Source organism: Ptychodera flava, chromosome 9, assembly GCF_041260155.1.
Source record: "Ptychodera flava strain L36383 chromosome 9, AS_Pfla_20210202, whole genome shotgun sequence".
NCBI lineage: Eukaryota > Metazoa > Hemichordata > Enteropneusta > Ptychoderidae > Ptychodera > Ptychodera flava.
Window position 1 is genome coordinate 13,945,512 of NC_091936.1, and position 16,981 is coordinate 13,962,492.

General features: G+C 41.8%; 1 protein-coding gene and 1 long non-coding RNA gene across 2 annotated transcripts; both read left to right on the plus strand.

Annotated features, from left to right (window-relative positions):
- The first annotated feature begins 2,385 nt into the window (after positions 1 to 2,385).
- On the plus strand, positions 2,386 to 3,957 carry LOC139141176 (zinc finger protein 862-like). Its single transcript, XM_070710799.1, has one exon. The coding sequence runs from the start codon at positions 2,386 to 2,388 to the stop codon at positions 3,955 to 3,957; it is 1,572 nt and encodes a 523-aa protein (XP_070566900.1).
- A 992-nt stretch (positions 3,958 to 4,949) lies between these two features.
- Positions 4,950 to 7,833, plus strand: LOC139139596 (uncharacterized). Its single transcript, XR_011553826.1, has 3 exons — positions 4,950 to 5,133; positions 5,633 to 5,833; positions 6,430 to 7,833. It is a non-coding gene; the product is annotated as an uncharacterized lncRNA (long non-coding RNA).
- Positions 7,834 to 16,981: the final 9,148 nt, after the last annotated feature.

The following is a 16,981-nucleotide window of genomic DNA, read 5'->3' on the forward strand; positions in this document are numbered from 1 at the left end:
CTTTCTATTGTTCCTTAGACCATGAAAGATGTTTTGAAAGTTCAATATAATCTCACAGTGTGAGTACAAGTAAACACACACATACATATATGATATATGTAGTTATAACACGCCACATGCTCATTCCATGTCGCGATTTGCCAGAATACGTCACGTGACGAGAAAATAGATACGTCTAGTCCCCACCGGATCGAAAAAAGTTACGTGAGAGGGTATTTTTTGAAAAGCTATTTCCCTAGGGAAATAGTTCGGACCAAATTTGGAAAAGTGCCCGGTCACATGACCGTAGTGTCGTCTGCAGCTTTGCAACAATGGCGGGTGACTAGAACGTGATGTGCGTCCGGGATAGGTGACGACACATTCTCTAAAACAGATTTTCCAACATTTTCCAACATTCCAACAGCGTAGGAACCTGAACAGCTCATTGACGGAAAAGATTAAAGTGCAACTAAGGATGTCTCCAGGTATGCTTAGAATATTTTTTGAAAGAAAGACTGGTACCAGGTACAACTGAAACCGCTGTACATCGCCAAGTAAACTTGTCACAATGGATTGTTGCGGTGCAAAACATCAAAACAAATTAAAAACTATATAACAATACAACATGAGCATGTGGTGTGTTATAAAACACCTATAGCCTGGTCTTTATTTGGGCTATAGCGCTCGTCTATTGCCCCTCGTGGCCGTGTGTTACCAGAAACATATCGCTATACCCCTCGGCCTACGGCCTCAGGGAAGAGCGATGTGTTACTGGTAACACACGGCCCCTCGGGGTAATAGACGGGCGCTATAGCCCTCATGACCAGGCAATAGGTGTTCAATATATTCAACATGTGGTAAAATCAGGGTATGGAAGTAAAATGGATTTTAGGGTTTCAACAAAGAAATATTTTCTTATCCTGCTTTTACAAGCTAAATTCTAAATAAGGTGCATATCTCTTTGAAAACAGGACAATTGACAAGGATAGTCTATGGCCTAGGTTTACTGGTTTGGTAACAGCCAGTAATGCAGTCTAACAAAGATTCAAGTTTGTGCAGAGTCCATGTTATTGAAATATATTGAAGGCAACAGATGCAGGGCCAGGAGTAGGTATCACCACTTTTGAAGTTAGATTCAGGGATGCTGAAATTGTACGTATTCATGGTAGTGATCACATGACAAGAATGCATACAGCACAAGGAGACTCTGGTCAAAATGAAGCGGAAAGATCTAATGCTGCAATAGGTGAAGCATCTTGTGTATCTTTTGTTTCGCATTATTACCTTTCTTATTATGAAAATTTTTACAATCCTTGAAATTATAGTTTTAAAAAGCACTCGTCTTGAAAGTCTTTGAAATTCCTGGAAAAAAGAAAATTCCACACGGGAGGTCCTTGTTATTTGATTTGGTTGCTATACTTTCATGTGAATCTATGTGTATCCCCTTGTGATTTGTTTGTAACTTTGCCATCTCTTGCTCTTTATTTCTTAATCACAATAGGAGAAGCTCTCGTCAATGGTTCAGCCCTAAGATGGGATTACCATAAACCATCTGATGGTCTGGCAGAGGATGAATTCAATGAACAGACTGACTGTGGAACAGACCAAAGAAAAGCTGCAAGGAAAGAAATGCATGGCAGGTGGCAAAAGATATTCAACTAAGAATTGATGATGAACCAGGGCCAGATGGAGATTATGTGAAGGTCTTTGTTACAGTGAAGAAAGGTGAGACTGGATTTATATACAAAAACATTCCACCAATTCTACGAGATGAGTGAAAATCGTTTTGATGATCTGGATAGCCTGAAGATTTTTTCCTGTCTGATCAGGCAGGGCTCGAAATTAACGGTGGTCTTGCGTCCAAAGACCACCACTATTCCATTCTTGCCCACCAAAATTTGGAAATTTGGTGGTCCGTTTGGACCACCACTGTCTGCGTTTGGGTAGTTCGAAAACTGCGTTGTTCGAAAAATGACCATACACCGACCAAATGGTACTTCGATTTGTTCTCTGGAGGTGAAATGGCTGAGTCACCATACTACCGCCCCTACCTGTCACTCACAACCGTTTTGCGTAACCCACTTACATGACGTACAACTTTTACTGATGTGTCTGTTTTGCATGTTTTGTGGAGAGCCGTGAAACTGTTTGAATTGGTAATACTATCACTTATCATATATGACGTTCAACACTACTATTGGACATCACCATTGGATACGCGCACTACGAAGCGTTCATGAATAATTAAATGCCACGAGGTTTAGATCACAAGTTTGCGTTGTACTTGTTGTTCCCACGTGAGGTGACATCTCCTTTGATATTTAAACTAGTATTTAAACAACATGAGCGGCGGTTTATTTAAGTTCGGTTTCAAGAGACTCTGTGATACTCCCACCTCATCAGAAAATGCGAGCCGTGGAAGATCCAGCACAGATTGTACAACGAAAACTGATTCAATATCACCAGCACCAGGAGACGATGACAAACATGAACCTGGCACTAGTGACAGTAAGGTCGCCCCCGTTATCACCAAAAAAACAGAAAGTAATCAAGAAATTTTCTGACAGGTGGAAGGACTCTCGCCCATGGTTGGTTTACTGTGGTGAAAAAAATACGATGTACTGCCAGTGGTGCCGCGATTTCACAACACTTGACAGTGCGTTTCGCGAGGGGACAAGTAACTTTCGTTTGTCGTCTATTACGAAACATGAAGTAAGCGAACCCAACAAGAAAGCAGTCGGTGTTTTCAAGGTCAGGCAGTTAGAAGGTACACGTACAAATGCACCGATCGAACAGGGATTTATAAATGTCGAACGTGAGCAAATCAAGAAAATTGAGAAACTTTTTCGTACCGCTTACTATTTGGCTATCGCCGAGAGGCCATTTTCTGATTTCCCATCTTTGTGCACATTGCAAGAATTGAACGAGGTCGAGCTAGGGTCAGCTTACAAAAATGATAAACAAGCGTATACATTTTTACATTTCATCGCCGAAGTCCAGCGTGAAGAACTGAAGAGTCTTGTTGACAGGAGTGTATTGTTTTCACTTTTAATTGACTCTGCTACCGATGTGGCAATTATCGACGAGGAAATACTGTATCTTCATCTGATCGAAGAAGGGCGACCTGTCACGAAATATTTTTCCTTGCAAGCACTCAACCGTGCAAATAGTGAAGGGATTTTGAAATCGATCGATACAGCCTTCAACGATGAACTTGGTATAGAAAATTGGAAAGAGCGAATTGTCGGATTTGGAGCAGATGGGGCTGCCGTGAACTTCGGCAAAAATCAGGGTGTCAGTGCGAGATTATCTCGTGATGTGCCTTCATTGATTGGTGTGCACTGTGTGGCCCATCGGATGGAACTTGCTATCAAGCACTCTTTGAAAGCGTGTCAGTATTTCAAAGACGTAGAAGTTTTCCTGATGAACATTTTTAAGTTTTATAAGAATTCACCATTAAATTGGACCAATCTGCAAGAGGCTGGAGCTGCTGCCAATCAGCGTGTTTACAGACTATCCAACGTGCAAGGTACTCGATGGATTGGCCACCACGAGCGTGCACTTGACAATGTGACGAAGAATTACGTGGCTCTTGTTACTCACCTTGATCAGATATCAATCAACAGACAGTCATCTGACGCCGAGAACAAAGCGAGGGGCTTTGTTAGGCTATTAAAATCATACAGATTTATCAAGTCCCTATACGTACTACTTGACATATACAGAGTACTGTCACGTCTGTCATTAATGTTTCAAAAAAATGACAGCTCAGTTGAAACAGTTGAGAGTTGTTTACGTGCTGCTATTGGTGATCTAGGAGAACTGAGAGACAACCCTGGTCCACGAGAGGTGGAATTCAATGGCAAAATCACTGTCAGTGGCGATATCATCACATTTGAGGGCTTACAGTGTAACACTGCTGAGAGAGGCAAGAGCACTACCCAGGCCAGAATGCGATACGACAGTGAACAGAGATAAGATAGAATTTATTGACAATTGTATGAATCAGTTGGAAACTAGATTTCATACATTTGAAGAAAATGAAATCTTACAAAATGCCAAAGTGATTAATCAAAGAAACTGGCCTGTCGAGGACATGAATGGAATGCAGCAATATGGCCATAATGAGGTGCAACAATTGGCAACACACTTTCAGGCCTTGCTTATCAGACAAGACTGTGATATTGATGCAATCCCACTAGAATGGCGTGAACTCAAGCTAGCTTTACAATAGTAAATCAGCCACAGTTAACCTACCTTGATTTCTGGCAACGCTATCTGAGACAGCAACCACAGGAATTCACAAATGTACTTACCTTAGTGAAGACTATTCTCTTGATACCTATCCATACCAGTGAGTGTGAACGAGGTTTCAGTATTATGGGTAAAATAAAGACTGATTGGAGGAGTAGTCTATCAACTGACAGACTGAATGAGCTGATGCGTATCAAGTTGCTGGGTGTACCATTGGAAGAGTTTAATCCCCGACCACCAGTTGAAATGTGGTGGACTGCTGGCCGGAGGGCCAGGAGACCCAACACAACTCCATATGGACCCCGTTTGGATGACAGTGACTAAGTAACTTTGACCATGATAAACATTCAATTTCATGGTAAACACTAAGTAAATTTTATTTCGCATTGATTGACCACCAAACTTAAGTTTGGACCACCCAAATGTAATCTATGGTGGTCTGCACAGACCACCAGATTCAAAATTTAATTTCGAGCCCAGTGTCAGGTCAAGTCATTGAAATACAAGTGTCTAGCTAATTCATACCAAAGCAAGTACATCAAAAACACTGTTTCAGGATTATTGAGGTAGTTGTTGAATGCCTAATTTGGATAAGAATTTTGTCCTGTATATAAAAACACACATTTAGATTGTTTAAACATACAGGTTTACCTATAATAGTGAATTTCAGTGTTTATGTCAAGTAATTGGCGTAGTTTATTGTCATTGCCTTTCAGATGACCAGTTCTTTTACAATGCAGTGAACCTGGCATCATATATCACTACTCATTCACAATTCAAGAAGCTGGCAGTACCAGATATGCCTACTTTCAGAAGATAGAGTCATTTATTCAAAGCCACTTCCATGTTGGAGAAATGTATCTTGAGGATCTGAAGGGTATAGTTGTCAGCAGACTTTGGGTAAGAAACCCTATTTTCTATTGAGGGTAAAATTATCAAATGCTGTAATGCAGTCATACATACAAAGTAAAATTTCCATTGGAAAATTACAGGCCATGTATGTGATTGGCCTACATATCCTCATAATAGGGTATTGACATTTTAAACTTCTGTTGAATATCAGAGGTTTTGTTCACAGGCATGTAAAAGTTGTACTGTACTATGGATGGATGAATATATATGTGCATATCTAGTAATAAATTCAAACCAACCATATAAGCTCTGTACTTTGTAAAATGTGTAATTATCCTGAGTTTGATGGTAAATGTGCATGTTCACTCTAAAATTTTAAGTGTTTGTTACGACAGTGTGCAAAGTACTGTATTTGTGTCCACAGTAGTATATAGGAACTGTATACAGTTGCCCAAAGTTGCCTTTTACAAGGCCTGTACAGAACGATCTGCTGTATATGATTTATGGTTACCCATTCAATTGGTATGGTCTTGTTTTCCAACTTTAGGTACATTCTATGAATACTGCTAGGAGAGTAATATTGATCCTGTAATGACAAGTGTACCCTCTCCAATGCCAGACACCCAACGGTTACCAGAGTTTCATTATCTAAATGTTGAATCTACACCACTGAAAAATGAAGATGGTAGTGAACGTGAAATCGATGATTTCCACCCCAGAATACAACTGAAGAGACTCTTTGCAAGTGGTAAGTTATTATAATGAAATAATTACAGTTTATTGGAATTGTTAGTGCGACTTGTTTTTAGTATAACTCATTTTAACTTAGCTATACACAGGTACCTACACTGCTGGAAAGTCAAGTAATTGAAGATTTATTTCAACATTTATTTATTCATTAAACTTATCAAACCTCCTCACCGGCAACATGAAAGACAGGATGTGTACATTACATAAAAAGGGCCAGTGAATGGTAGCAACAAACAGGTACTGGCTGGATACCTACACGTATCCCACCATACACCATTTTCATCTGCAAGTTACTGTGATTGTTAGTGACATCAAATTTTAACTTCTTAAAAATACTAATGTTTCTTTAGGATAAATGTTAGTTTCAATTGGACTGAAGTTTTAAAAACTCCACGTTCACTCTGACATTTGTTATGCATTTGATATTTTGTGACTACAGTGCATCATGTAGGATTTCAGTTAAACCAATCACTCAGTGGAAGTGGTTTTCTTTGCAGATTATAATAATATAAAAGTTTTTGAACTATTTGTAATGTGAATATTATAAATCAGCATATGTCCATCACAAGGTCGTTTTTTATTTTTATTGGACAGGTGAAATCTCAACTGAAAGAAATGATGTAATAATATCATTCGCAAACAAGTACATAGTAAAGGAAGATCTTGGCAGGAGATACATAGAACACTTACAGTACTTAAAAACTATGAGGGAGAAAAGAAAAGCACAGAACCTGAGACAGGCTGCAGAAAATCTAGAAAAATCATATGGAGATATAGACTGGAAACATTTTTATGAAGCAGAACAATTGAAGTCACTAAAAGAACAAATATATTCTGGAACAAGGTCTTGGTAATGTAAAGAAGTTAAAGAAAAAGGACATTGCAAACTCCGACTGATAATGCCCATATCGCTCAAAGTCTTGTGCAGTCTTCACAGTACCTGAGGTCAGGAATAATGGAAGTGGCAGTGAAGACATTGACAGTGATAATGACATTATCTCTGTGGACATGAATTCTGTGAGTGGTGACAGAGACAGTGATATCATTTTGGCTGAAGTTGGTAACTCATCTGATAGTGACATTAGTCAGGTAGACAAAAATGAAAGAGACGACCCAGTTGTATAGTATCAGCCAGTCCTTCTCTCAAGATATGGAAGGAGAACAACTGCCTATTGGTCAAGAAACTTCTATGGGGACTAAGTTTGGTCTTAGAAGAGCACATCAGCTGTACCTTTTTGCCATTTTTCCAGTATATTGATGCTGTGTATCTGCTTCAATTTCGAGATCTTGTCAAAATTGCCAGTGGTTTGCAAATCTTGCTGCCTGTGGGCGTATTTTGGTTGACAAATGAATCCTTGTCCGGAATGAAATGCAACTTTCAACAATAACAATGCTGACTGTGCACACCTATGTTTAGGCCATGTATTTGCTTTTATATCATCATGTTTCAGGGAACCAAACAAGAGATTTCATTTGGTATACAGTATAAAAATAATCAAAGGCCAAATCTTCAGGCTGGCTATTGTTGTTGCATCATATCACATGTCTTTTTATTAAATGCTTTGAGTCACAGGGTAGGGTCACTTATTTTCTTGCACGGATAAGGGGGAGGGTCACTAATTTTTGTGCAAGAAAACACCGGCCCACCCACCCCCTCCTGTAATTTCTGTCCAGTCTCTAAACTGCAAAGAAGAAATGTCCTGTGCAAATTTTGAGTTGTGAAAGGGATTATGACCTTTGGTTTGTCTAGAATAGTCGCCATCACATCAAAAAAAACGTTTCAGAAACGTTGTAAGCAATTTTAACGGCGGTCACCGCTGGTACTTGTCCTCACATGAACCTTCAGAGGTGCAGTCTACCGCAGAATCCCTCATATGGAGGTGTGTCTGGTATTAGCAATTTGATTGGACCTAAGACAATGACAATTATTTGCTGTAACTTGCATAACAGAAGAGGATGTTCCAATTCCATCACAATAATAAAAAGTTGTTATACATCTCTGTTAATCTTTTTCTTTCGATTCTTTTTAAAAATATTGGCAATTAATGTTCTTTAATCTTGATTATCAGAAGTATTTGTGCAATCACCTGTCAACCGTATTTATAGTACACACATCAAATCCCATGAAAAAGTGGTTTCAACCAGAGTTGTCCCGCTAACACACATCACACATACTGAGAGAAATCATAGACAGTACACGGTCACTCGGACAGTAGAAGCGAGATGAAATACATCCGCGTCTTTCATAATTTGTGAAATCATCAAGAAAAACACAAGCGCTTGCCTAATTGGCAAGAAATAGTACAAGACAATGAAAATACTCAGCGACAGTTTAACACTAGCGTGACCTTCAAGGCTGCCAGTATGCAGTGCACAGGCTGATAAGTTGGGTTGCATTACCGCAAAGAAAAGGGAACAGATTGCCGAAAAAAAAAGTCTGAGATCAGTCCCAGATGGTCAAAAAAATACAAATTGGCAGATCAGTTCCAGAAAAGGGCAAAATATTATATTCAATGAAACGAAACAAACGTCCAGGTAGCACAAGATAATACGGGCCCGGTCCCAGAGTGCATTTATTGTAAACTAAGAGACTCCGTTTTCAGTCCCAGAATGCATTGGTTGTACCTGATACCTCAGGCAACAGCTAAAACTAAAGTATGGTGGAACACCATTGCATCCTAATCTTGCTGAAGTGTAACGTGTCAGGCGGGAAATAGACTGAAAGATTCTGATGTGGGTCTCCGTAGACTCTTACCCAATCGAGTTAGCGGAGACCACACATGACAGAGTCTTTCTGTCTCAAAAGGAGACCATTGTTGTGATACTCTTTTTTATACTCTTCAGCTTGTCTGCTATGGTGACAGCGCCCTCTTGCGACCATAGTTGTCCAATTAAAGCCACTCCTTGTACTCATTTCTGCATCCAGTTGAAAGAAAAGTTCCAGAAGAAGGATTGAAACTGAAAATGAGGAAAAAAGAAAGAGGAGCACTGTGCCTGACTTGAAGAACAAAAATGCGACCGCCAAGGAGCCCTTTCTAGATGGGAAAGTCAGTTCCTTAAAAATAAGAAGTACATTAAGAAAGAATGAGTATGCTGAAGATCACCCACAGTGTCTGTTGGTGAAATTTATGAGAATATATTCACCAATTGGGCAATTTTCAAGTTTTTTATAACACCATCAAGATGTTGTTTGATACTGGTATCACCCGACAGCTCATTCAAGCAGACAATTTATGTTGATGTGATCATTGATATCTATGACACCTTGCAAGAAATTATAGAGACAACTTTTATGAGATGCCTTGTCTATGCTGGACAGTGTGCCAAATGGTCAGTCTACAGTTTAGCATTATTAAATGTCAACAAACATTAACAGCTGTGATCAAGGAAGCACAATGATGACCTTATTATGTTGACCTCACGCTACCAGGACTTGTCATGTACCTAGAGTACCATTTTTGGAAGTAGTGCTGCAAGGTAATGGGTTACATTAAGTTCCACAATTGGTCCTAAAGCAAAGCAAAATGGACCAAACAAATCTGGACTCTGTATTTTCAGCAATCTCCTTTTGCAATTGACAATTCTGTTGGTGGAAATCATGACCTTGACACTCAGCCTATGCACTTAAACGTCATTGCAATTTTCAAACAGATTCAGTTATTTTATAGCAGTGCAACTCATTAATCATTACCTTGTGTGAGTATACTGCTGGATACAGAAAATGTTTTGAATATCTCTGTAAGCAAATAGCTGAGAGGAGGGAGCCAAGTCTGTCAGCCCAGCATGAACAAAACTATCAAACAACAACAGCTATGATGTGATTAAAATGTATAGGTATTTATAACTTAAGATATCATCTGTTCTTCAAATAATTGTGTGAAGATGTATGTTTTCATTTTCATAAGGTCTGTGCATTGAATTGCAAAATGGCCAGCGATTGAGCCATGTAATTCATAATTTCTTTTCTTATCAATTCTGAACCCATTTACCTACATGTTTCAGTTTTACCTCATCTTTCATGTTTTTAGCTTCACTTAGCTTATCTAATAAGTGGATGTGTGTCGTTGTCCGGCATCCATTGATTTCTTACATGCAAAGCTTCTTCTAAAACACTCTGTCTAATTTCCTTTATTACATGGAGTGCAGGTTCCAAGGATAACCATAATCAGATTTGTTGGAATTGCGTGAACTGATGGACGAACGGATTGACGACCCGGACGGACATGACCCAATCCATAAGCCCCTGGACTTCATCCATGGGGACTAAAAACTGTGTCACTGCATCCTTTTTGCAATATGAATACGATGAGAAACTAAATTTTTATTTTCTCGGCCTTATACATGGGAGTCTATGGAGAACTGCCTTATACATGGGAGTCTATATAGGTGTAAACTAAAAAGTCTCTAACACGGCCAAATTTGATCGCATTGTGAAACAAATCGACATGCATCTGTATGGGGTAGGGTACTATCCTTGTGCAAAGTTTGAAATAAATTGACCAGGGGATGTCAGAAATATCTGCGTGACGGACGGACGCATGTACGCACGCACACATGGACATGACCAAACCTATAAGTCCCCCAGACGGTGTCCGTGGGGACTAAAAACAGTAGCAAATGAAATGTGATGTCTATTGTCGGACGGACATGACCCAATCCATAAGCCCCTGGACTTCATCCGTGGGGACTAAAAACTGTGTCACTGCATCCTTTTTGCAATATGAATACGATGAGAAACTAAATTTTTATTTTTCTTGGCCTTATACATGGGAGTCTATGGAGAACTGCCTTATACATGGGAGTCTATGGAGGTGTAAACTAAAAAGTTTCTAACACGGCCAAATTTATCGCATTGTGAAACAAATCGACATGCATCTGTATGGGGTAGGGTACTATCCTTGTGCAAAGTTTGAAATAAATTGACCAGGGGATGTCTGAAATATCTGCGTGAACGGACGGACGCACGCACGCACGCACACATGGACATGACCAAACCTATAAGTCCCCCAGACGGTGTCCGTGGGGACTAAAAACAGTAGCAAATGAAATGTGATGTCTATTTGGTCAAAAACTACATTTCTGTTTTGCAGAATACAGTTCACACAGTGTACAATGGACTTATGGAGAATGCCCAGAAATGCGATATGAGTAAACCATGAGTATTAAATTTGTATCAAACTGATTCCCAACTCTTTTTACATAACTTATGAGAGCCATTTTAACTAGCACTCTTTACGAACATTACATTTTTTGCTTTCAAGAAGTGCATTGAAAGTGCAGTGCAACAAGGGCTAACTGATAGGTTCCCTTCATAAATGCTCAAAACTAAAAAAAAAGTTTACCAAAATGCTCATGCTCTTTTCAAGCTTGTAACAACAACTTTCTGCACTGCACATTTTCTTTAAAAAAAGATTTTCTGGGGGTTTTACAAATTAGAAAATGTGGTTTTTCCACAATAATGTTTAATGAAATGTCAACAAGTGAATTGTTTCCTTTGAGCGCCCAAGGTACAAGCTGGTAAATCTTGAAATGCTGATAGAAAATACATCTTACACATGAACAGGTTATGTACACTGTGTAAGTATTGGGCATGCAAACAGAAGTACTGAGTAGGAGAAGGTCTAGGTACTGTACAGAATAAGGTTAATCGGTTTGATGAAAGTTGCCATGAAACATACTTTTTGACGAAAGGAAAAGAAACGGATGGCAAGTGGGCAGGTGGATGTGTTTTGTGAGAAACAGGCCAGAAGACAAAGAAAGCAGCAAGTAATGTTGTTTAGCTGGCTCTAGTGTGAAGTGGCCCCTAATCACCAGGCATTAAAAAGGAGTCAAATTTGATGTTTAAACTTAAACTAATTTCTGTCATATAATTACCTACCTGTTTGTACTTATAGGACTTCTTCCCTAACTGCTCTCTAACCGCAGATAAGATCTTTAAATCTCGCCTCAAACCCCCCTTGGTCTATGAATAATAGCCCACGATACACCCGTTTTAATCTGCAGCATATTGTGAACTCACTAGCACACTACATGTATCAACTTTTCCTGAAGGTGAAAGCCACCCAGAAAATAGGGGTAATAAATCAAAAATTACCATGAGAAAATAATAACCAATGGAAATTACACCCACGGCAAATAAAAATACACACAAAACTGTGGGGAGGAAGGGCGGGAGCAAACAGGTAGGTAATTATATGACAGAAATTAGTTTAAGTTTAAACATCAATTCTGTCACCAATTACCTACCTGTTTGTACTTATAGGACAAACAACAGAATACCACAGACCTTAGGAGGCTGGGACAAATTATTTGCCTGAAACTACCTGCTGACTGACCGACAGCGGGCCAAGAGAATATAAACCCTCTAATTCCGAGGCCATGTCACGTAAATAAAAACTGATGAAGGAATTAGCTGACCGCCAAGTTCCTGCACGAATGACTTCGTCTGCAGGCACTCCAGCTGATAAAGCCCATGATGTTGACAGGGCTCTAACCTCATGAGCGGTCACATTTGAAAGTCGTAAATTAGTAGAAGAACTTTCCGAACATGCCCAGCGTACAGCTGCAACTATCCACTTTGATATGTCAGCAGCTGAGCAATCTGTTTTAAGAGACGGAGGAATAGGTAGAAACAGTCTAGTTCTACCTGCTCAAAAATGCTCAGTCCGTTTTAAGTACCAGCGGAGGGCACGGACTGGGCACAAAACTCTCTCCTGTGGTTCAGGGCCTGTGAGTGTGTCAAGTGCTTTGATGATAACAGGCTGTGCTACTGAATCCAGTGCTTGGTTCTTGGCCAAGAAACCTGGTCTAGTGCGCAAAACAGCTTCCGTTTTGCTAATAGCCAGCAAGCCCTCATCCACACCAAAGCGTGAATTTCAGTTCTGCGTCTACCAGACGCCAGGGCTATAAGAAACACAGTCTTATAGGTTAGGGCCTTAGGCTAGTAGTATGTGGCGGTTCAAACGGGAGCTCCTGCAGAGCCCGCAACACCAGTGACAAACTCCACTGAGGGACCAATTTTCTTCTCGCTGGTCTCTCAATCATGAAGTTTCTGATCATAGCGGAGAGAGAACTATTATGACCAAAGTCCTCACCTCCTAAGCCTTTAATGGTAGCTGAAATGGCAGTACGATAAACAGCAATCGTACGGGGAGAAAATTCTTTGTCTCTAAAGAGGAAAAGAAAAAACTCCGCTAACTGTTCTACAGAGGCTTTGATTGGAGTAATCTTCCGTTCACCACACCAATCACAGAACTTCCGCTATATGTCTACATAGGTTACCAGATTACTGGCTCGCTGTGGTCTGACGATAATGGCCGCAGTTGCCTTAGAAAAGCCTCTCTCAATGAGGGCTTGCTCGACAACTTGAACGCGTGAAGGTGGAACACGCTTGGTTCCGGGTGAGTTAGAAGTGTCCCCTGGGATAACAGATCTTCTCTTTGAGGCAGTTTCAAAGGGAAATCTATTATCAGATCTAATAGTATCGGAAACCAAGGCCTTTTCAGCCACAATGGGGCTATTAGAGTTATAATTGTCCTCTCCTCTGCTAACTTCTTGAGTACTAGTGGTAGAAGTGGTAGAGGGGGAAATGCGTATGCTGTTATGTTCTCCCAAGACATTGATAGGGAGTCCACTCCTACTGCTCTGTGATCCGGTATCGGTAACACAAAGAGCGGGAGCTTGCGATTTCTGAATGTCGCAAATAGGTCTAACATTGGAGTTCCCCAAATTGCAAATATCTGGTTCACAATGGTCTGAGGTAGTGCCCACTCTGTCGGTTGCACTAAGCGGTTCCGCGATAGGACATCCGCTATGTGGTTTCGGTTGCCCTGCAGATGCCGGGCTTGGAGACGAACATTGTGGTCTTTGCACCACATCAATAGATTCCACACCAGGAAACAAAGAGTGGGAGATCTCGTCCCCCCATTTTGTTTATATACGCAACTACTGTGGAATTGTCTGTATTGACGAGGACACTCTGGTTGGTCACTGAAACTTTGAAGCGCTGAAGAGCGAAGAAAACGGCTTGCAGCTCCAACCAGTTTATGTGCCTCCTGCCCTCGGCCACTGTCCACTGACCTGCTGCATACAGATCGTCCAGATGCGCACCCCATCCTGTGGTAGACGCATCTGTAAAAAGGAACTTGTCGGGCCTGACAGTTTTCAGCGAAACACCCCGCTGTAAATTTTCCGTGTCCTCCCACCATAATAGGTGGTAACGCAGGGCAGGTCTGATAGGGATCGGATATGTTATGGCATGCCGATTTGGCCGCCACATTGACAGGAGGTACAGCTGAATTGGGCGTAAACGAAGTCGAGCCCATGGGACGATGTCTATCATGGACACCATCGTCCCGATTATGCCTAATAATATTCTGGCAGGGACTGACGGCTGTGGGAGAATACCACGTATTAGAGACAGGAGTCTGTCTATGCGATCTTGAGTCAGTGATACTATGCCTCTGTCTGAGTGCAGTCTCATCCCCACAAAAACCATGTCCTGTGACAGTGTCAGAGACGATTTCTCCACACTTGGTATGAAACTGAGGCAGAGAAGAATGTTCCAGGTCAACAAGAGATGCTCCAAGAGAATTTCCTTGGCCTTGTTGCGAAGAAGCCAGTCGTCTAAGTAAGGGTGTATTTTGACTGACTGCCTGTGTAGGAAAGCAACCACAGCAAGTACTACTCTGGTGAAAAGTGACGCGTGGTGCCGTTGCCAACCCGAAGGGTAGAGCCGTGTACTCGTAAACTAGTCCGTTTACTATAAAATGGAAGTACCGGCGAAAATCCTCGTGGATTGCAATATGAAAATATGCATCCTTCAGATCGATCGAAATTAGCCAATCGTCTGGTTCTATAGCACCTAGGATCGACCGATTTGTCTCCATCCGAAAGGAATCTACCTTTAAGAAACGATTGAGGTATGTAAGGTTTAGGATTGGCCTCCACCCTCCTGTCTTTTTTGGCACAAGAAACAGGTGGTTGTAAAACCCTGGACCCTCCAGGGATGGGTTTACACGTCTTACTACATTTTTGGACACCAACCCTTGAACTGCTTGGGTGAGGTGAGGGGTCTGTGTTGTGTTGAGGGGGCGAAACTGTACTGGCGTACAAGCCAGGGGGGCGGATGAGTGAACTCTGGCTTGTAACCCTCCTTTACTATATTCAATACCCAAAGGTCGTCTGTTATGGCATCCCACTTTGGGCCAAATTGACAGAGCCGCCCTCCCACTGGAATGTCCGGTGATGGTAAGGACGGGAGGGGAGGGAGCCCGTCAGGACTGCTGGCTGGGGTGACCCATTCCCCCAGGAGTAGAAGAGGGGAAAGGTTTCTTAGCTTTACCCCGATTTGATTTGTTAAAAGGCCGAGCACGCGATTTCTGTGACTGAGGGCGTGCTTTGGCCCCTGTGGCTCCACCCTTAAATTTGTTAGTGGGTTTCGACACGTTAGTAGCTTTTGAACCACTCACTCTCTGTTTATTCCTTTCAAATAACCAAGCATTATTTTGGCACTCCTGGGTAGCCTGCTTGGCCAGGTCTGGTAAAGTGCCAGCAAACAAGTTCTTTGGGGAAAAAGGTGCTAATCGAGCCTTCCCTTTTAACTCATCAGACAACTGAACGGAGTGGCGACTCAAAAATGCATCGCGTTCAATAAGCTGTAAGGCCACATGATTTCGGACAGCAAACTCAGAGAGATGATTCACTGAATTAGCGAGTGCCCTAAGAGACTGCTTAGCTTTATCAGTTGCAAAGCTTGCAATTCACGCACAGTTAACCCCAAAAGCCAGTCAATATATGATGCTGCACGGATGGTCATATTAACTGTGTCATCCAGCTGGCGAAACATAGGCATATCAATCGGAATGGTCTTAAAAGACGATGACTGATTATCCACAATAGAGGCGTCTTTATCCAAATGCGGGAGTCCCCCGGAAAAAAGAGAGGCATGAGTCTTATAATATTTATTTTTTAAACTAGACCTTGCCCATGGATACTTGCCAATTGGCAAAGGGTTAGAATCTTGTACTTCTCCTGTTACTAATTCTCTCCTAACTTTTTCGAGGTTTGAAGTGATAACTCGAGAAATGGGTAACGACCTGTGAGCAACCTGCTTCTCTGGGCCATTAGACAGTTCCGAAGCAGTGACTGACTCAATCTGAGCAGGTGCCTGAGGCTTAGGACAGTCACTACCAAAAGCTTCATATACCAAGGAAATGCACTGTGCAAAATTTGATTCCCAAGGTTTAGCTTGTGATTCTGCCACGCAACCTGGTCCTCTGGCAAATCTGAATCATGTTCCGGTGACTTTGCTACTGGGGTATAGTCTCGCTAATGACTGATTGCGTGGTAATATTATCCGACTGATAACCCTCAAACTCGACATCCACTGAAGGGGCATGTAGCTGGATTATCTCTGGATTGTGATCTCCCTCCCCTTTTTAAAGTGGATGGACTGGCCCTGAAGACTCACCCTCACTTTCTACCGGGGAAACATATCTCTTATGAGGGTCCCGTGAGAGTGAATTCTCAGAATTAGCATGGGGACGAGACAAGGAAGGGCGTGGCTGTCGATCGACGCGTTCTTACTGCTGGATGCCACGAAGTGCTGAGTCATCTTGTTTTTTCCCCTTCCTCATGTCCCGCAACAGGGAAAAATCAGTAGCGCTACAAGTCTCTTGCCCCCGATGCAGAGTAGTACTTGCATCATACGACGCTCCCACTCGGCCAGAATCCTGGGGGCTATGCCAAGAAGGCATTCTCTCAGCAAAATGAGGCTGCGTAGCGGTACCGCCCAATCCAGCATTAATCAGCACTTGTTTCTGAACTGATAGTGACTCCGCTATGGCGTGCAACGCCCCGCTCAAGTCGTGGTCCCGTTCAAAATGCCTAGACGTTGAATATCGACGTCTGGACCTCGGGAAATCATCATCGGAATCAGAATAATCAGAATGATATAACCCTGATCGATGATAGTAAACGGCCTCTCTCTCTGGTGAACGGAAATCGTGTCTAAAACGCTTAGGTTCGCGTCTTAACTTTGATCTCCGGTGCTCGACCTTTGGGTCGAAGGTCGGACGGTCTGGAGAGCTCAATCGAGCCCCATAATCGTCATACCGATTGGGCGATTGATCACGCTCCCTGTAAG